Source organism: Bufo bufo, chromosome 11 (genome assembly GCF_905171765.1).
Source record: "Bufo bufo chromosome 11, aBufBuf1.1, whole genome shotgun sequence".
Lineage (NCBI taxonomy): Eukaryota > Metazoa > Chordata > Amphibia > Anura > Bufonidae > Bufo > Bufo bufo.
The window spans coordinates 39,635,870-39,657,398 of NC_053399.1; the positions used below are offsets into that span (position 1 = coordinate 39,635,870).

General features: G+C 45.2%; 1 protein-coding gene across 6 annotated transcripts in view; it reads right to left on the bottom strand.

Moving 5' to 3' along the window:
• SIPA1L1 (signal induced proliferation associated 1 like 1) overlaps positions 1-21,529 on the bottom strand; it is a 246,180-nt gene that overhangs the window by 118,986 nt on the left and 105,665 nt on the right. For all 6 annotated transcript variants that reach the window (XR_005774835.1, XM_040411977.1, XM_040411979.1 and 3 more), the window contains exon 4: positions 2,334-2,464. Coding sequence is in view for 5 of the 6 variants with exons in the window: in XM_040411977.1 (XP_040267911.1) it covers positions 2,334-2,464 (131 nt within the window). In the remaining variant the exon portion in view is untranslated. The remainder of the gene's footprint in view (positions 1-2,333; positions 2,465-21,529) is intronic.

Here is a 21,529-nt window from a genome sequence, read left to right on the forward strand (position 1 = left end):
GTATTGTTGGCCGAGTCCATTTTAGACATGACCGGCCAACAATCTAATGTGTGTGGGGAGATGTTGTCGAGGGAGAGGAGGATCAGGCACTTTGAATTTCAACGCCTCCTGCCAGGAGATAAGCCGCAGTCAGATGTGTCTCTCCACATTGAAAACATACACGCTCGTATGTGTATGGGGAAGTCAGGAAAGATGGCGGTCTTTTGACCAACAGCTGTAGAAGGTGTATGGGCAGCATGCTGCATCTCCATCTGATTTCAATACTGTGACCACAGGGTGCCCCATGATTCAATAAGTAAAATGTGCACAAGGCCTGAAAGGCTGAACACTTTACATCACCCCTGGACATTGTACATGGATTGATATCCATTATGTATCACGTGCAGCAGTGAATCCTATACTTTGTTATGTCCACCCAGGAGCTTCGCCACAAGAAGTGTCACTCCAATCGTCCAGGTGTATCTCTGTCCAGAGGATGTCTGCAGGTTCTGTACCTTCAGGGCCAGTTTTTGATACTTTATTTCCACCAAAATTACAGATCCCAAGTCCAACAAGAATGTGCCCCTTGGCAGTGGTAATGCACACCTTCTTCTGTCATATGAGACGAGGCAATAATGTTATAGGGAAGGAGCGGCCGAGTAATGTTAGCTCCAGGTCACACAAAAGAAGGAATAACACAAGAGAAGAAATCCTGCTAACCGATTTCAGTTGAAGGGGTTGTCCGCTATGTCTTACTTCATTCTGGTCTTCATCGGCAATTATTGTATTAAAGTTAGGATTGAAATGAGTGTGCGCGAAGACCCAGAGGCCGTGTTCCTCCTCATACATTAGGGACAGGATTACGGCTGAGAATAAAAATAATTTATAAATTGTACTCATATTCCATGGACTTTTAGTCTGGGTTCACATGCGACCGATTAGCTGCGCGTTGTACAGCACCAGCAAAGTGGACGAGCTTTCGGCAACTCAGAAACGGACGGGCGGATTTTAAATCTGCAGCATGTCAATTTATACTGCCGATTCCACCCTTTTGAATGCAAGCGTCTAATCTGCAGACTTTCTGCAACAAAATCCAAAACGAGTGAACGCACCCTTAACGCGTGATATAACGCACCAAAATGGCGATGACCAGATACAACAGGGGAGAGCGCGCTAACCATGTGAGCTAACAATTTAGATTAAAAAGTTACTGTTTACAGCTAGATATAAAAATGTAAAAAGAGATTGTCCAAGACTTGAATACTGATGATCTATCCTCAAAAAAGGTCATCAATGCCTGATCTGTAGGGGTCTGACTCCTGAGACCCCCATCAATCAGCTGTAGGATGGTGCTGCAGTGCTCAGGCGAGTGACTCTTCCTTGACCTGCCACGTCATGTCCATAGTTCACATGGCCATTCTGCAGCTCGTCCTATTCAACTGAGCTGCCATACCAAGCACAGTTGCTATACAATGTATGGCACAATGAAGAGGCCACAGCAATCGTCGGAGTACTGTGGCCCCTAAAAACAGCTGATCTGTGGAGGGGCTAGGAGTCAGACACCCACTGATCAGATATTGATGAGCTATCCTGAGGACATCCTGGACAAACCCTTTAAAAAGTTTGCAAAGAGAGTAGAAGAAATATTCAGTTATATTTCCAGAAAGAGCGCCACTCTGTTCCGCAGGCTGGATCTAGTATTACAGCTCCAATCAGATGAACTGAGCAGAGCTGTAATATCAGACATTCCATAGACAAGAACGTCACTTTCGGACAAGGTTAAAGGAGTTGTGCAGTGACATAATACTGATGGGCTATCCTCAGGATAGGTCATTAATATTGGCAACCCCGCCGATCGGCTGTTTGAAGGGGTTACGGCGCTTGTACAAGTGCTGCTTTCTCTTCGAAGTTTACCAACATGTTGACTCCTTTGCAGCAGCACTGCAGTGTAATTCACGTAAATTGGACGAGCAGTTGAAATTATGCTGCGCTGCTGCTGCAAAAGAGACGAAATGCAGGTAAACTCTGAAGAGGGAGCCGCGCTGGCACGCTCAGCTGATCGGCAGGGATACTAGGAATGCGATCGGATATTGGTGACCTTTCCTTAGGACAGGACATCAATATTACGCCACTGCACTAACTCCTTTAACTTCCCCCTTACCATGCTGAAAATTGCTTGTATTACTGGGTGTAGCACATTGAAAATGGTAGTAAGGCGCGCGCTACATTCCCACCACTTTTTTTGCCATTTAAATATTTTTTATTATTATATTCCCCCCCCCCCCACCGATTTTGAACGAGAAAACTGAAAAGCAATCGATTTACTAATATGTCATTGTGAAAAGCGTTTTTACCTCACTGGTTCGAAAGATGATCCGATAATTGTACTGGGGTCCATTTTCTTTAGCATCTTCCAATTTTTCTCTTCGGATGCTCACAGCCACTGGACCAAGACTCTCCTCAGATCCAAAGTAATTCCAGTGCTCTGAAAAAAATCCACAACAGAGTTATACAAGGCATGTACAATCCTACAACATATTAGCTGATAGAAGGGTCTGTCGTGTATCAGTAGAGATACAGAAAAATGGCACTTCTACAAAATAAATCCATTTCATATAATTAGATTGGTATTGGCTTAAAAGGGTTGCCCAGCCAGGAACATTTTTCAAAAAGGTCAGAATGGCATAAAAAAAATGATATACCTCACTGAACATCCACTGCTCCCGTTCTGCCGGCCTTTTTACTTCCTGGTCCCTCTTGACACATAGGAAATAACCACTCAGCCAATCACAGGTTGAGGCAGGTTACCGCTGCAGCCAGTGATTGGGTGAGGTCACTTCCTGTGTCGAGAGGAAGCAAGAAGTAGAGATAAGCTGGGAAATGGGAAGTGTTGGAATGAAAGTGGTGGAAGATTGGTGAGGCGTGTGTCCCCATTTTTTTATGTCATTCTGACCCTTTTAAAAATAAATTACAGGCCGTATGTATGAAATGAAACACCGAAGAATAGAGAGCACTGAATATAGAGAGGCTACGTATTATACTTGGCATTACGATATGTGGAAGTAGAGGCTGGTATATGTGTGTCTCCGGCTCTGTTCACACTTTGATTTTCTACAGCACCAACAAATATGCTAGGAAAATCTCCTGACATATAGGCCAATCCTGTGAACCTGTTGTAGGCAAAGTCAACTCCCTCAGATTGCAAAAGTTGGGTGAGATAAAAGGAATCCAGAAGTCTGTGTGGTTTCAGCAATGTATAGTTTGAGGGAGCTGGTTTATTCAGACTGTTTAAGGGCTGGATATTTTTGAAATGGTAGGTTGGATTAGTAGAGGGACCTACCATTCCACCCCACTCCAGTACAGCTATTCCCCCTAGCCTGAAGTGTTGCCAGGTGTAATCACTGGGACAGTCACTGGGGAATAAACAAACAGAGGCCTCAGATCCTCACTCTGGGTCAGAGACTTGAAGCTGGTAGACCTCTCTCCTGTGAAAAGTCTTATATGCATGGGATTTGTACCTAGGTGAGGTAGAAACCAATGTTTAGTTAGCACCCAGAGGGGTCACGATTTTGATTTAAATGTTTGTTTTTGGTTTATTTTGGTGCTGTGGATTCATCCCAAATGCTTGTATAATTTGAATGCCTTGTTTTGTGCTGGATACAAAATAAACAGAGTTTGGACTTTTAAGACCGTTGAACCCAGTGACGTTTGTCATCGCCGGCCCTGTTCACACACAGAGTCCCTAAACTACACTGAACAAAAATATAAACGCAACACTTTCGGTTTTGATCCCATTTTGCATGAGCTGAACTCGAAGATCTGAAATATTTTCTACGGTTGCAAGAAAAAGTATGTGAACCCTTTGGAATGATATGGATTTCTGCACAAATTGGTCATAAAATGTGATCTGATCTTCATCTAAGTCACAACAATAGACAATCACAGTCTGCTTAAACTAATAACACACAAAAATGTAATGTTGCCATGTTTTTATTGAACACACCATGTAAACATTCACAGTGCAGGTGGAAAAAGTATGTGAACCCCTAGACTAAAGACCTCTCCAAGAGCTAATTGGAGTTAGGTGTCAGCCAACTGAAGTCCAATCAATGATATGAGATTGGAGGTGTTGGTTACAGCTGCCCTGCCCTATAAAAAACACACACCAGTTCTGGGTTTGCTTTTCACAAGAAGCATTGCCTGAAGTGAATGATGCCTCGCACAAAAGAGCTCTCAGAAGACCTACGATAAAGAATTGTTGACTTGCATAAATCTGGAAAGGGTTATAAAAGTATCTCCGAAAGCCTTGCTGTTCATCAGCACACAGTAAGACAAATTGTGTATAAATGGAGAAAGTTCAGCACTGGGGCTACTCTCCCTAGGAGTGGCCGTCCTGTAAAGATGACTGCAAGAGCACAGCGCAGACTGCTCAATCAGGTGAAGAAGAATCCTAGAGTGTCAGCTAAAGACTTACAAAAGTCTCTGGCATATGCTAACATCCCTGTTAGCGAATCTACGATACGTAAAACACTAAAGAAGAATGGATTTCATGGGAGGATACCACAGAGGAAGCCACTGCTGTCCAAAAAACATTGCTGCACGTTTACAGTTTGCACAAGAGCACCTGGATGTTCCACAGCAGTACTGGCAAAATATTCTGTGGACAGATGAAACCAAAGTTGAGTTGTTTGGAAGAAACCCACAACACTATGTGTGGAGAAAAAGAGGCACAGCACACCAACATCAAAACCTCATCCCAACTGTGAAGTATGGTGGTGGGGGCATCATGGTTTGGGGCTGCTTTGCTGCTTCAGGGCTTGGACGGATTGCTGTCATCGAAGGAAAAATGAATTCCCAAGTTTATCAAGACATTTTGCAGGAGAACTTAAAGGGAGTATGTTATCACAGTTTCACCTTTTTAACCCTTCCCATAGCTTTCTAGCAGCATTACAGTTGCTAAAAACGTTACCTTTATAAGCAATCGTGGACTTATAAAACTGGCAAAAATCATCTTAGTAGGATATGCAAATGAGGGCTCGCAAGTGCCCAGGGGCGGCGTCAACCTCGTAGGTGTCCAGGCAGCTCTGCCTCATCGTCGCTTCCCCCCGCCCAGTCTTTTCCTCTGCCCGCCTAATCTTCTTACTTTTTCTCTTGCCGAGATCCCTCGCCTGCGCGCTGAGTCCGTCGGCCGGCGCATGCGCACTGCGATGTCCATTCCTGGTACGGCATCACAGTAATTAAAGCGCAAGTGCCCAGGTTGACGCCGCCCCTGGGCACTTGCGAGCCCTCATTTGCATATCCTACTAAGATGATTTTTGCCAGTTTTATAAGTCCACGATTGCTTATAAAAGTAACGTTTTTATCAACTGTAATGCTGCTAGAAAGCTATGGGAAGAGTTAGGCTGGGTTCAGACCTAAGCGTCTTTGATATGCGCGTTTAACGCGCGTTTTTGACGAGCGTTTTTTGCAATAGTAAACGCGCGTTTGTGTGATTGACTGCAATGTCCTATGGCCACAAACGCGCGTCAAAACGCCCCAAAGAAGCTCAAGTACTTGTTTGAGCGTAGGGCGTTTTACAGCGCGTTTTTCAGCGCTGTAAAACGCTCAAGTGAGAACCAGGGCCATAGGGAAGCATTGGTTTTCATGTGTTGAGCGTTTTACAGCGCGTTTGAACGCGCTGTAAAACGCTCAAGTGTGAACCCAGCCTTAAAAAGGTGAAACTGTGATGACAGACTCCCTTTAAGGCCATCTGTCCACCAGCTGAAGCTCAACAGAAGATGGGTGTTGCAACAGGACAACGACCCAAAGCATAGAAGTAAATCAACAACAGAATGGTTTAAACAGAAGAAAATACTCCTTCTGGAGTGGCCCAGTAAGAGTCCTGACCTCAACCCGATTGAGATGCTGTGGCATGACCTCAAGAAAGCGATTCACACCAGACATCCCAAGAATATTGCTGAACTGAAACAGTTCTGTAAAGAGGAATGGTCAAGAATTACTCCTGACCGTTGTGCCCGTCTGATCTGCAACTACAGGAAACGTTTGGTTGAAGTTATTGCTGCCAAAGGAGGTTCAACCAGTTATTAAATCCAAGGGTTCACATACTTTTTCCACCTGCACTGTGAATGTTTACATGGTGTGTTCAATAAAAACATGGTAACATTTAATTATTTGTGTGTTATTAGTTTAAGCAGACTGTGATTGTCTATTGTTGTGACTTAGATGAAGATCAGATCACATTTTATGACCAATTTGTGCAGAAATCTATATCATTCCAAAGGGTTCACATACTTTTTCTTGCAACTGTATATACACAAAAGACTCATTACTCTCAAATATTGTTCACAAATCTGTCTAAATCTGTGTTAGTGAGCACTTCTTTGCCAAGATAATCCATCCCACCTCACAGGTGTGGCATATCAAGGTGCTGATTAGATAGCATGAATATTGCACAGGTGTGCCTTAGGCCTTGTTCACATCAGCGTTCAGCCTTTCCGTTCTCCTGCTCCGTTATAGGAGCAGGAGAACGGAAAGGACGGATTCGGCACATAACTGAGCCGAACGGAGACTACAGACCCCATAGACTATAATGGGGTCCGTTAGGTTTCCGCTCAGAAGATGATTTTGGAGCGGAGACAAAAGTCCTGCATGCACAACTTTTGTCTCCGCTCCAAAATCATCTTCTGAGCAGAAACCTAACAGACCCCATTATAGTCTATGGGGGTCTATGGGGGCCGTAGGCTCCGCTCGGCTCAGTTATGTGCCGAATCCGTCCTTTCCGTTCTCCTACTCCTATAACGGAGCAGGGGAACGGAAAGGCTGAACGCTGATGTGAACTAAGCCTTAGACTGCCCACAATAAAAGGCCACTCTGAAATGTGCACAGTTTTGCCTTACTGCGGGGGTGGGGGGGGGGGGGTCAGAAAACCAGTCAGTATCTGGTGTGGCCACCATTTTCCTCACGCAGTGCAACACATCTCCGTCGTATAGAGTTGATCAGGTTATTGATTGTGGAATGTCGGTCCACTCCTCTTCAATAGCTGTGCGAAGTTGCAGAATATTGGCAGGAACTGGAACACGCTGTTGTATACGCCGATCCAGAGCATCCCAAACATGCTCAATGGGTGACATGTCCGGTGAGTTTGCTGGCCATGCAAGAACTGGGATGTTTTCAGCTTCCAGGAATTGTGTACAGATCCTTGCAATATGGGGCCGTGCATTATCATGCTGCAACATGAGGTGATGGTCGTGGATGAACGGCACAATAATGGGCCTCAGGATCTCTTCACGGTATCTCTGTGCATTCAAAATGCCATCAATAAAATGCACCTGTGGTCGTTATCTGTAACATACGCCTCCCCATACCATAACCCCACCGCCACCATGGGCCACTCGATCCACAATGTTGACGTCAGCAAACCGCTCACCCACACGACGCCACACACGCTGTCTGCCATCTGCCATGAACAGTGAAAACCGGGACTCATCCGTGAACAGAACGCCTCTCCAACGTGCCAGACGCTATCAAACGTGAGCATTTGCCCACTCAAGTCAGTTACGACGACGAACTGCACTCAGGTCAAGACCCTGATGAGGACGACGAGCATGCAGATGAGCTTCCCTGAAACGGTTTCTGACAGTTTGTTCAGAAATTCTTTGGTTATGCAAACCGATTGTTGCTGCAGCGGTCCGGGTGGCTGGTCTCAGACGATCATGGAGGTGAACAAGCTGGATGTGGAGGTCCTGGGCTGGTGTGGTTACACGTGGTCTGCGGTTGTGAGGCCAGTTGGATGTACTGCCAAATTCTCTGAAACGCCTTTGAAGACGGCTTATGGTAGAGAAGTGAACATTCATTGCACGGGCAACAGTTCTGGTAGACATTCCTGCAGTCAGCATGCCAATTGAACGCTCCCTCAAACGTTACATCTGTGGCATTGTACTGTGTGATCAAACTGCACATTTCAGAGTGGCCTTTTATTGTGGGAAGTCTAAGGCACACCTGTGCAATATTCATGCTGTCTAATCAGCACCTTGATATGCCACACCTGTGAGGTGGGATGGATTATCTCGGCAAAGGAGAAGTGCTCACTAACACAGATTTAGACAGATTTGTGAACAATATTTGAGAGTAATGGGTCTTGTGTCTGTAGAAAAGGTTTCAGATCTTTGAGTTTAGCTCATGCAAAATGGGAGCAAAACTGAAAGTGTTGCGTTTATATTTTTGGTCAGTGTATATATAAATAGATTTGCATAGAGCTTAAATATATTATAATATCTACCTACATATAATACATCATGTCAGTGGCATTTAAAAGTGTTTCCCAGGATTTTATAGGTCATCAGTATCTGATAGGTGGGGGTCCGGCACCCGGGACCCCCACGATCAGCTGTCTCAGCTCACCAAGCACAGCGCCGTATAGTGGCTGTGTTTGATATCACGCTCAGCATCATTCACTTTTATGGGACTGAGCTGCACAAAGGCCATGTGACCGATGAATGTGTGGTCACTGGTCTAGGCCGTGGCACAGCACCACTTTCTCAAATAGCTGGTCGCTGGGGGTCGGATCCTCACCAATCAGATACTGATGACCTATCCTGACTTTAGGTCATCAGTATTAAAGTCTCAGAAAACCCCTTTAATAAAAAATAAATAAAAAAAACATAGAAATAACAAAAATAGACAATGGTATGTATAAGAAGTCGGAAAAGAAGAGCACATAGGATCTGACACATAAAAGTAGGCACAAACACAATACACAGTAGCAAGGCCAATTCATTAGAACAAAAACCCAATGGGCATCAAAGGGGAGCTTGTATTTTCCCGGTGCTATGTATTATAACCATATTTCATCTGAACATTACTTGGCAACATGAGAAAAGAGTTAAGCAGGTGATTAATCCAATCAATTAATAGTCAACTGAACAGAAGCGCTCCTCGCACGTACAGGACAGCTGCATCTACAACAAAGGGCAAAACTCCAGCGAGTAGCCCCCGTTTAACAGACCAAACGAAATGTCACACCGACTGTTTTATTAATACTTTATAGGTCACCTCATTAACTAAACGTGTGATCTCAGTGACTGTGACGCTCTCATTGTAATGGTATGGCATGAGCCAGCGAGCTATAAGAACCAAAATCACAGCGAAAAACAGTATTAAAAAAAGCAATTAAAGGGGCCCTCCACCTACTCTCCAGGATGTATTAGAACAGCACAGCTCTGCTACAATGTCATCCTGTAGACGTGACCCAGAAATAAAACGGAAATTAGGAAAATAAATCCATTACATCTTCCCCATAGCTTATGAGCTCCCTATTTTATGATGGCCATTACAGATCTAGCAAACCTTAACGTTTAGTACGAGAATCTCACTGCTGCAGCAAGCTTTATCCTGACTTTTATGGATCAAATTAGAGTATGTTGCAACTGTGTAATGAATGCGTTAAGTGTCAAGTTAAAGGGCATCTGTCCGCAGAGCTGTACCTATGACACTGGCTGACCTGTTACATGTGCGCTTGGCAGCTGAAGGCATCTGTGTTGGTCCCATGTTCATATGTGCCCGCATTACTGAGAAAAATGATATTTTAATATATGCAAATTAGCTTCTAAGAGCAACGGGGGCGTTGTCATTACACCTAGAGGCTCTGCTCTCTCTGCAACTGCCTCTCTCTCTCCACTCTGATTAACAGGTGTGATCAAATTTTCACTGCCTGGCCCTGTCAAAGTGCAGAGGACGCGGTAGTTGCAGAGAGAGCAGAGCCTCTAGGTGTAACGGCAACGCCCCCGTTGCTCCTAGAGGCTCATTTGCATATATTAAAACATCATTTTTCTCAGCAATGACCAACACAGAGACCTTCAGCTGCCAAGCGCACATGTAACAGGTCAGCTACATCTGTAGTGTGTTACACTGGTAGCCTACATGGCATCACATAGCGGGACCAGAATAGCACCATATTTACCACAGAGAACTGGTACACATAGGACTAAATCTAGAGTCCGAAGGTACTAGCAAACCACTAAGGTGCTGATCGTTCATCTCGCTCATTTGTACAGCAGTTACGGAATATTAATGTGCCTGCATCTGACCCACTTTCTAAAAACCGGACAACCTTACATCCTATAGCAGGGATGCACAACCTGCGGCCCTCCAGCTGTTGCAAAACTACAACTCCCAGCATCCCTGGACAGCTTACAGCTATTAGGGCATGCTGGGAGTTGTAGTTTTGCAACAGCTGGAGGGCCGCAGGTTGAGCAACCCTGTCCTATCGCAAATATATATGCCATGCTATGGGACTGTAAAGCAAGAGAAAAAAAAAAACAAGTTCAGCAAATCACAGTGTACACCTATTAATGGCTTTCTTGGAGAATCGTTTAATTTCAAAAATGGGTCAGAAGTTATTAAATATAAAAAAAAAAAAAAAAAAACATCAATACTCACCTTCACCAATCACCAGCTGCTGCCGTTTCAGCACTGGTCCGATCCCTTCTGTTCTCCACTTCCTGCTTCCTGGCTTGACACAGAGGAAATGGCTTGGACAACTAATGCAGCCAATCACTGGCCACAACTTCACCTGCCTCCGCTGAGCGGACAGACCAAGCCATGAGAGCAGGGAACGGAGGAGCATCGCAACGATAGTGGTCAGAGATTGGTAAGAATTGATTTATTTATTTTTTAACTCATTCTGACCCTTTTTCCCCCCCAAATAGCATGATTGCCCTAAAACCCCTTAAAATCTTGCAATGCTGAGCACAGATTAATACGAGCCGTAGATGCATTTTCCTTCCTCAGCCTCCATTGTTTTCCCATTATAGCATCCATAATATTCTTTAATTCCAAGTGGGTGGCTCTACAATTAGGACCCCATGCTGGTATCTGTCAAATTAGCGAGAGAGAGCAAGGAAATAATGCAGTTTATGAATAGGCTCTTATGCAAGGAAATAATAATACATCCCATCTGAACGGCTCTAGATTTAGCCATTGTCAAATGTGTATTTATATCAGAAGCAAATCTGCAGTAAAAATGTTATATGACGATGACGACGACTTCCCACACACTTCTGAAACCGTAGATCAATGGCATTTGTCTCGTGTACGTCCGCCATATACTCCAGATGGGAACCAACAAAGTGAAGGAGACATTTTATGTGATCTGTTTCCGCTCTCAGTGGGTCAGTAGATAAGGCTTCGTTCACATTGGCGTCAGAGGCTCCATTAGAGTGTCCTATATCAGATGTCCCCAATAAAGGGGTTATGCCAGGATTGATGTAAAAAACGAAAATCAGACCTCATATAGTACAGGACAATATCCTTCTAACAAAGGCTACTTTCACACTCGCGTTTGGTGCGGATCCGTCATAGATCTGCACAGACGGATCCGTTCAGATAATACAACCGTCTGCAGCCGTTTGTATTATCTGTAACATTGCCAAAACGGATCCGTCTTTAACACCATTGAAAGTCAATAGGATCCGATTTCTATTATCTGACGAAACTGAGCCAAACGGATCCTGACACACAATGTAAGTCAATGGGGACGGATCCGTTTTCTATGACACAATCTGGGACAATAGAAATCGGATCCGTCCCCTATTGACTTTCAATGGTGTTAAAGACGGATCCGATTTCTATTGTCCCAGATTGTGTCATAGAAAACGGATCCGTCCCCATTGACTTACATTGTGTGCCAGGACGGATCCGTTTGGCTCAGTTTCGTCAGACGGAACGGAGGCAAACTGATGCCTTCTGAGCGGATCCTTTTCCATTCAGAATGCATTAGGGCAAAACTGATCCGTTTTGGACCCGCTTGTGAGAGCCCTGAACAGATCTCACAAACGGAAAGCCAAAACGCCAGTGTGAAAGTAGCCAAAGCTAGAACCAGCCCTGTACCTCACATGGAGCCAGAGATCTCACCGGCTGGCAGATCTGGGGGCGTTCATTCCCATGGAGCGTGTGCTTGGTGCCGCAGCGCTTTCCCTGTGACTGCCAGAGCTTCTAATAGAACACATGCCTGGTAAAAGTCAAAGATTTAAACTGAGCGCATGCGACCACCTCAGTGAGGTGGACAAGAAATAATGAAAATAAACAGCAGGTGGCGGTATACACATACATTTTATTGACTAGCTCAGTGACTATTCATGCAATTACAAAAGTATTGAGATCCAGGTGCTGGTTTGAAAAAATGGAGACTATTTGTCGTGGTACACCCCCTTTAACAGAAGCACCATTGGCTTCAGCGATACGTCAGATCCAGCATTTTCAACATGGATTTTGGTGCGGATTCTGCACCCCAAAAATGACTGAACTAAGTGCCACCCAATGAAACCCACTGACTAAAATGGGGTCCATCGGGTTTCCGTCAGGGAGTCCGGCACTTTACCAGACAAAATAGCACAGTACACTCTTCTATTTTGTCCAGCATTGTTAACGGAAACTGCGACAAAATAAAGATGTGAACGCAGCCTAACCGAACATCTTGGTTAAAATAAAATAAAAATAAAAAATTTTTTGGTCAAGGTGGATAACAGAGGAACAATATTATCATTAGCATATGATGACTCGATGGAGGCACAATAGAATTGGGGTGATGGAGTGTTTCCTAAAAAGGAATCGTTCATGAGAAAATGCCAAATTGTGTAAATGGTGGTTTTAGGTCTAAAATTTTCAGTGACGCTTTTTCTATAATAAAATGTGTGAAATCTTGCAGTTATCACACTGAGCCTCACAACAGGCTGACACTTCCTGTTCTGCACAGATCAGTTCTCCGGAGTCATTTCATTATCATCACAAGCATGATTACAATGACAGGTCACACCTCTATTATAGGGCCAGAGGCAGATAACACGTTCAAAGTTCCAAGTAGCCAGCTCGCAAAACAGGAACCCGGGGCAGGTAAAATGCAGGACAGCACCAACACCGAGCAAACGTAGAAGAAACCCGCCTCCGGCAAATACATACAAGATTTATTGAATCATGTGAAGAAACAACAAAGTGAAAAAGATACCAACAGGCACAGTGTGATTAGCTGACGCGCTTTGGATGCGTCTCATCAGCACCCTTAATCCTAACATACGGATACAGACCAGAGACTGCAGCCTAAGGCTGGCTTCACATCTGCCGTTGGTAATCCGGCAGTCTTTTCCGGCGCAGGATCAGACTGCCAGAGTTCACCGTATCTGGCATAGCTGGATAGCACCGTGCACCGCTGGATCCCCATACACTGTAATAGGACCCGGTGGTAATGCGGCCGCTTTCCGGGATATATGACGGCTTTTGGCCGGACAAAAAATGTTGTGCGTAGCATTTTTTCCTCCGGCTGCAAGCTGCCATGTACGCCGGATACAGTGACCGGATTACAGTGCCAGAGTGCGGATTACAGTAGCAACAGAGGGAGAGCTGGGCATAGCACATGTGAATGTGTTGAGAGATTTAACCCTATATTTATTCCACTCATCTGTTGCTACTCAGTGCCGCATTTACATAAATGAAGCAAAAAAATGACCTTTTTTAAACATATAAAACAATAACAATGTAAAAAAAAAAATCACAATCTTGATTCGACCACTGATAATAGGTGACAGTCACTGCTCACTACCTCCCCCTCCCTGCACAACGACCTCTTCACAGGTCACAGAGCATGCTCACAATACCATAGAAGGTAATGAACATCTGCATTCTATCGGTTGCTATGTGAATGGCAGGATGGGTGCCCTATAATCATGTACATAAAATATTGTTAACAAAAATCTTCACCAAAAAATAAAAAAATATTAGAAGCAAAAAAAATATAATGCATCACTATATGGTTTTAATTGGCAAAAAAATCTAGGTAATATTTTCCCTTGTAGGCTGATATAAGCTACCCTGATCGTACGGTTTCTCATGAGTAATATGTTTGCTTCACTACAATCTCTGACTCAAGTCACAACAAGGTGTGTTACACCATTACCCAGAAATGAATGCTAAAGGTCAGCATTATTTAGCCACTTCTGCTTCAATGTATAAAGAACCCAGTGCAAGGTATCACCAGATACTTCCTGCATTCTGAAGATCAGTCAGCATAAAAAGTATAAAACAGGAATCAAGTTCAGTGATTGGCATTGATGGGAATCAACCGCCTCTTAGATGGCTGGCATATTGTTAGGATATGGCACCAATGTCAGATAGGTGAAGGTCCCATCTCTGGGACCAGCACCTATCTCTAGAATGGGGCCCCAAAGTCAACCAGGGTGCACCACGCAAGGGTGGCCACCTTCCCTTCACTTTTATGGGTGTGCAGAAAATAGCTGAGCTCTCTTACTTTGGGGGCCCAGTTCTGGAGATAGGTGCAGGTCTCAAAGGTGGGACCAGCACCTATCTGACGGCCTATCCTAGCCATAGGCCACCAATGGTCCAGATGGAAATACAGCTTTAATGATGCAACAGGAGTCACTGGACCAGACCAGTGCTGTTCTAGTCCACGAATGAGGTCTAGTCGCGGGTAGTAACTATAGAAATACTAGGGATGGAGACGGCCACAACCCTAGAGGTTTTACAGCATTATAAAATAAAGCCATGCTGTTTAAAGGCTCTTTAATATCAGCAGGCAAAAGAAAAAGGCTCAAGTGTCATAAAGACATAAAATTTCATTGATATGGCCTTCTATTATATTTTTACATTTATACTTTGAAACCTCAAATCGCCTCCAACCTCCAATCAAAGTGTAATTCACCTTGTAATGGCCAAGAGGCTGGAAAGGAAATGACCAGACATGTGTTAGGTCTTACCCGTCATCTCCTTTAATAGCCAGACACCTGACCTACCCTCTCGCCTGTATAATAAAGATATGCCAAAAGGTGTCCATAGCCTTTAAAGATGTTGTGTACCAATTCCCAGACCTCGCAGACTGGTTGGACCCATGTCGCGATCATACTTACCAAACCCCCTGCACGGAGTCCCAGCTCGTTCGCTTTGCGGGCTCCGCTGCTGGTCTCAGGTCCTTCTATGTAAACTTCTGGTTTGAAGCCGCTGCAGCCAGTGTATCTGCTCGCCTTGTGTCACATGACCATTTGACATGATGCAAGGGGAGCAGTGGCCAGTAACTGGCTGGAGCAGCGTCAAACAGAAAGTTTACATGGAGGAACCCAAGATGAGCTGCAGAGGCCAGGGAGCGAAAGACCAGTCAAGACCAAGCACCAGGGATCAGGTAAGTATGACCACCAACGTGGGTATGAGAGGTCTGGAAATGAGTTCACAACTCCATCAAATGGGTGGTCTCATTACAACTTATCCCCTATAGATCTGATCGTGGGGGTCCGACTGCTGGAGTCCCTGCCAATCATTAGAATGGGGCCCCACTTGAATGGAGCGGTGGACATACATGCAAGCTGATGCTCCATTCAACTGTATGAGATTGCCAGGGGTAGCCAAGTACAAGCGCTCTTTCCTACAGCTCCATTTAATTGGGGAAGCATCGTCCCCTGCTCTAGTGATCGCCACAGGCACCAGCGGTCGGATAGCTGCCGATTGGACAATTATCCCTAATCCTGTGGGCAGGACAAAAGTTGTTGTAATGGGACAACCCCTTTAACAAGTATTAGAACGTATCGATTTAGAGAGAGGACAAAGTGCGCTGAGCAACACTGAATGTGATAGGTCAAAGCTCATACTGAAGCTCCCCCACAGAATAACGCCAAGGCTGGACAATTCACTGCAAAGTATCAGAATATTAGTGCAAGGGGAGATTAATAAAAAAAAAAGTAATCAATATGACTGAATACTTTTACAAGAATATACTGCAATATAACAGAGATACTCTCTAAAATATCAATTTTTTTGCTTTAGGCTATGTTTATGTCTGCATTGTAGACTCCATTTTGGAGGGTCCATTGCAGATCCCATCAAAATTGCAAAAAACACATGGCACAGCGTGCAGCGCTCAGTTTCTGGTACAATGATGGAAGCCATGATGGAAATCCAATAACCAATGAGGTTCAATAGGCCTCGTTGGGGTTTGTTATGCGACGGATCAGTCGTCATTTTCATTTGTCTGTTCCTAGAACATGCGGTTGTCACGGGATGCCGACGAGGCGCTCGCTCTCCTCAGCGCCGTCGGCGTCCCGCCTCTGTGCAGGAGCGAGGACGTGTGCAGCGTCCTCGTCTCTTAGGTGATAGGGGGCGGGACGGACCGGCCACGTCACATGACCCCAGCTAGTCAGTATTTAACAGGCAGCCTGCTGGTCACAGGTTGCCTGTTAATTAGGTTCATTTGCGATTCTGTTACCTGGCATACTTACCTGTTCCTGTGTTCCCTGACGATACTCTGCCTGCTCCTCCTGTACTGCGCTGTTCTCCTGGTATTCCGACCCTGGCTTCCACCTGACCATTCTCTGCGGACTCCTGTGGTACTTTATTACTCTCCTGGTATTTGACCCCGGTTTCTCCTGAGTATTCTCTGCTTACTCCATTTGTACTTCGTTGCTCTCTTGGTAATGACTCGGTCCGTTCACTATCCGTTGTTTGTCTTGTCTGTCCTCCCAGCACGTATTCTAAGCTAGGGACTGCCGTCCAGTTGTCCCCTGTCATCAGGACTTGCGAGGCAAGTAGGCAGGGCCAGGGGTGAGGGTGGCGCGCAGTGGTCACTATCCTCCCCCCTGTGTGTAGTGTACGTGACCGTTACAGCGGTGATGCATTCTGTTTGATGGCAATACATAAATACAATGCTAGAGAGTAGTACTAAGCCACCAAGTAATACTTGATCAATTTTGACTCTTGAATACGTTAATTTGTGGTCCTTCTGGGGAAGGCCTGTGGTTGTTCTCCAGACCTCAGAAACCACAATATTACCGGTATATAATGCAAGGGCTTCCTACTGGAGAACCTTGAGAAGTACTTTGCTTGATGTTCTGCAAGCACAAAACTAAGCTTAAAGGAAGTACATCTTAAGAATATAAATACAGACTGGTACCTCGGAAACCGAAGAAGAGTTCGTTTTCAAGGTTTGAAGTGGTTTTCCATTTTAAAAATCAACTACTGAAGTTATTCAACGAAGTCGCGCAAGACTACTTAAGATGTTACATGGGCAAAGGTGACCATGTCCTTTAGACATATAGTGAACTTTTCAAAAAATGTATAAAAGAACAAGCAGCATAGCTTCTGCACCCCAATGGCGTGGTGAAGCTGGGACATTAAAGGGGACCTTATGGAGACTATGAAAACCTGTTACTGCCAAGTAGGCCACTTCTGGTTATATATTTCCCACAGGTACAAATCTGCTGACAGATGCCCTTTAATGTATACATCCTGGCGTGTGAACACAGCCCAAGTACTGTAGACGCCTAAGGGCTCTTTCACACTTGCGGCAGGACGGATCCGACATGCTGTTCACCATGTCGGATCCGTCCTGCCACTATTTCGCCGCTCTGCCGGACTAAAAAGTCGGACATGCATGAGTTTTAAGGGCTCTTTCACACTTGCGTTGTTGGAGGTGCCCGCCGGATCCGTAACAGCGCAAGCGAACTGAAAGCATTTGAAGACTGATCAGTCTTCAAAATGCGTTCAGTGTTACTATGGCAGCCAGGACGCTATTAAAGTCCTGGTTGCCATGGTATTGGTGGGGAGCGGGGGAGCAGTGTGCTTGCCGCCCGTGCGGCTCCCGGGTGGCGTCGGGGCGCCCCATGCGCATGGATCGCGTGATCCATGCGAACGCGTGGTCCATGCGCGTGGGGCGCCCTGGCGTCGCTCTGGGTCGCCCCGGGGGCCGCACGGACGGTGGGTGTGCTGCTCCCCCGCTCCCCACTACACTTTACCATGGCAGACAGGACTTTAGCGTCCTGGCAGACATGGTAACCATTCAGAAAAAGCTGAACGTCAGTAATGCGCCGAAATGACGTTTAGCTTAAGGCCGGATCCGGATTAATGCCTTTCAATGGGCAATAATTCCGGATCCGGCCTTGCGGCAAGTGTTCAGGATTTTTGGCCGGAGCAAAAAGCGCAGCATGCTGCGGTATTTTCTCCGGACAAAAAACATTCCGGTCCGGAACTGAAGACATCCTGATGCATCCTGAACAGATTTCTCTCCATTCAGAATGCATTGGGATAATACTGATCAGGATTTTTCCGGCATAGAGCCCCGACGACGGAACTCTATGCCGGAAAAGAACAACGCAAGTGTGAAAGAGCCCTTAGTCCGGCGGCTTTCGCCGTGCTGCGCCCCCGTCCCCATTATAGTCAATGGGGACGGAGCGGCGGTCCGGCGGCACGGTGAAATATCGGCAGGACGGATCCGACATGGTGAACAGCATGTCGGATCCGTCCTGCCGCAAGTGTGAAAGAGCCCTAAGATAAACTAGTGATCATGGGAGCAGACATTTGTGGATCTCCTCTCTGTAATTACACTGAAGGGTACCATGGTCAGCAAAGAGATGGTCAATTTTAGTCTTGGTTTCCCTTCTTTTTCTTCTCCATTGATGAAGCATGTAAGGAAAAGGATCATTAAAACTTTGATATATTAAAAATAGACATTTCTTGCAAAAGCTCAATATTAGCACACCGCCCACAATCGGTGACACTTGCGTTACAGTGTGTCATTAGCTCCTGACCAAGGTGATGTGGGAGGAACAAGTAAAAATAGCATCCGGCATCGGTAACATGCAGGGGGATCTGACTTGCATTTGCACAATGCATCTCCTTAATAGGTTCATGCTCTAGAGCAAAAATGACACCTTTCCAGAACATTTCAGATTGATGTTGAAAGCAATGTTATCGTTTTTAAACCTATCATAATGTACATGTTCTGGCAGCTACAAGCAGTACCCTTTCTCAAGGGCTTTCTGACAACTCCTTCTCATAGGCTTTCGGACAACCCATTCTCACGGAATTTGACAACTCGTTTTCTTGGAGTTGCTGACAACTCCCTCTCAGCGGCTTTCTGATGACCCCTTTTTGTGGGCTTCCTGGCAACCTCTTCTTGTGGGAGTTCCAGGGAGTCCCTTTTCTTGAGCTTTCTGGTGACCCCTTTTTGTGGGTTTCCTGACTACCCTTTCTCGTGGCTTTCCTGCCAACCCCATCTCGTGGGCTTCCTGGCGACCACTGGTCGTGAACTTTCTGGCAGCCACTTCTCGTGACCTTTCTGGCAACCCTTTCTCGTGAGCTTTCTGCCGACCGCTTCTCGTGGGCTTTCTGGCGACCCCTTCTCATAGCCTGACGACCTTTCACAAGGGTTTTCTAATAATATTATTTACCTGCAACCAGGTAAATATATCTAGTGTTCCCTTATCTCAGGCTACACAACAGCAGCTTCTCTCCTGTGCTGACAATCACAGACTGCTTTCCATTGGGCAGGCTTCTCACTGAGCACACTGGACGGTAAGGAGCAGGTAACATAGTGTGGAAAAATGCTATCAAACTAGTGCTACGTTCCAGGCATTCCCAGTGTCACTAACTCAAGAATAATCCCAAATATGCCAAATAGTTCATCCTTCTTTGGGATGCTAAAGAGCAGCTCTTGCACTGGTTTCCATGCCATAGCACAAGTGGTCGTCCTTGCAACAGACCTATGGTCTAGACAATACACTGGTGCCTTGATCAGGGAACCCCACTATTACTTCCATATAGCCCTAACTGTAAATGCAGCTGTCTTTGATGGACATGATGCTGCTGGCTTTACCTAGTACGGTTTATTGTGACTGTGAAGTGTGTTGATGTCACATCCTGATGCTCCCTTATGTGCGGGGGGGGGGGGTCATGGCAAATTTTGCTGCAAGACTCAATAGTACGTAGGCGCAATAAATGCACAAGTCAACAGGGTATAGGGATTTTTTTTTTTATGCATGATAACATATGGCAAAAGATTGGTACAGCAGTGGAAAATAGGCATCCACTGCCTCCATTACAACTATCTGCATAGCTTTTAAAGCAAATGACAATTTATAGCTGTGATTTCACTATTCTGCCAGCCCTGCATAGCAACACGGACACGTCTATAAATACACGGGAAACAGTCTCCCATACAAATGAGATTCAGCTTGTTTTCTTCTCAAGTTGAGAAGTCACCAGCTTCTTCTATATGTTCTTCACATAGTTCCGCAAGCAAAATTACGGTACATTTAGGTTACTAAAGGGGTTACCCGGGAAAATATATTTATGACTTATCCTCAGGATAGGTCATCAGTATCAGATCTGCAGGGGTGCGACATCCATGACCCCCTGTTAATCAGCTGTTAGAAGAGGCCTTGAGCGCCGCACACTCTTCCTCTTCCATCGGTCACGTGGCCTAGTTGCAGCTCAGCCCCATTCAAGTCAATGGGGCTGAGCTGCAATACCAAGCACTGCCACTATACAATATATGGCGCTGTCCTTGGAAAGCTGCCGGGTGCCTGCATCCCTGACCAGAGCTCCGGCGAGCCTAGTGGCTCCCTGAAACGACTGATCTGCGAGGTTGCTGGGACTTGGACCTCTGCTGATAATGATGACCTATCCTGCAGATCCCTTTAAATTATTTCAGGCCATCTGAGGTTGAGCGAGAACAGCAACAATCCAAGGAACTGTATACAGACCACATGAATTCAACATAATGTCCTACAATGCCTGAATAGACTCTTCAGGATGGTGGAGGGGCAGCAGTACTCTGAAGACCACTTCCAGTCAGCAGACCATAATGTGGACAGGACAGTACAGCAATTATGTAAAGGGATACTCTAGTAAAAAAATGTCACGTTTCCCATTGGAGTTCTTTAGCTACTCCACATTGGCATCTCTTTCTGGAGACTAGAAGTGCCACTTGTCACAGTGCAAAAGGGTTGGTGGCACGTTTACACCAGAAGCACATGAAGAAAACGTGGCAGAAAATGTCAGCGTATCTTTCTAGGTAGATTGTTTTTTAGGCTTTTTATTTTTTTACTATATATACTGCACGGTTAAACGGGCCCATCAGTAAAAAACCAGAGCAGACCTAAGCTATGATGTGTTCCTCTTCTTTTGCTTCGTGCACTTGGCACAATTCGGGATCCGTACCCACAAAAGATAAAGGTACTTCAGTGGGGTCCTGTATACTGCCATAAACAAATATAGGTATGTATAAAAAAAATCTAAAAAATAATCACAGCATCAGATGCTGTGTATTGGAATAAAAGGTGGCTGTGTACATTAATAGGTCATCAGTATCTGATCGGTGGGGGAGGGGGAGGCGACACCCGGGACCCCCGCCGATCAGCTGTTTGAGAAGGCAGCGGTGCACACAGCAATACGTTTTCCCTATGCATTTTCCAACAGGAGCAATCATAGTAACATTTCCTAGTACTAAATATATGTGGAATTCCTCCAAGATCTGACATAATTATATTACTCCAAATTATAGCCTTTCCCTTCAGTATATTTAGCTGCGAAGAGGTAAAAAATAAATAAAAAATCTATAGAAAACATAAGGGCACATAAGGATAAGTAGATATAATTTAGTCAATGGCATTGAAGTGCAAAATCTATTGCCAGGCGAAATCTATTTTAACTGGAAATGTAATGCTTCTCTGTTCAACTAAAACTACTTAAAGAAGCCTTAAATACAATTAAAATGATCAAA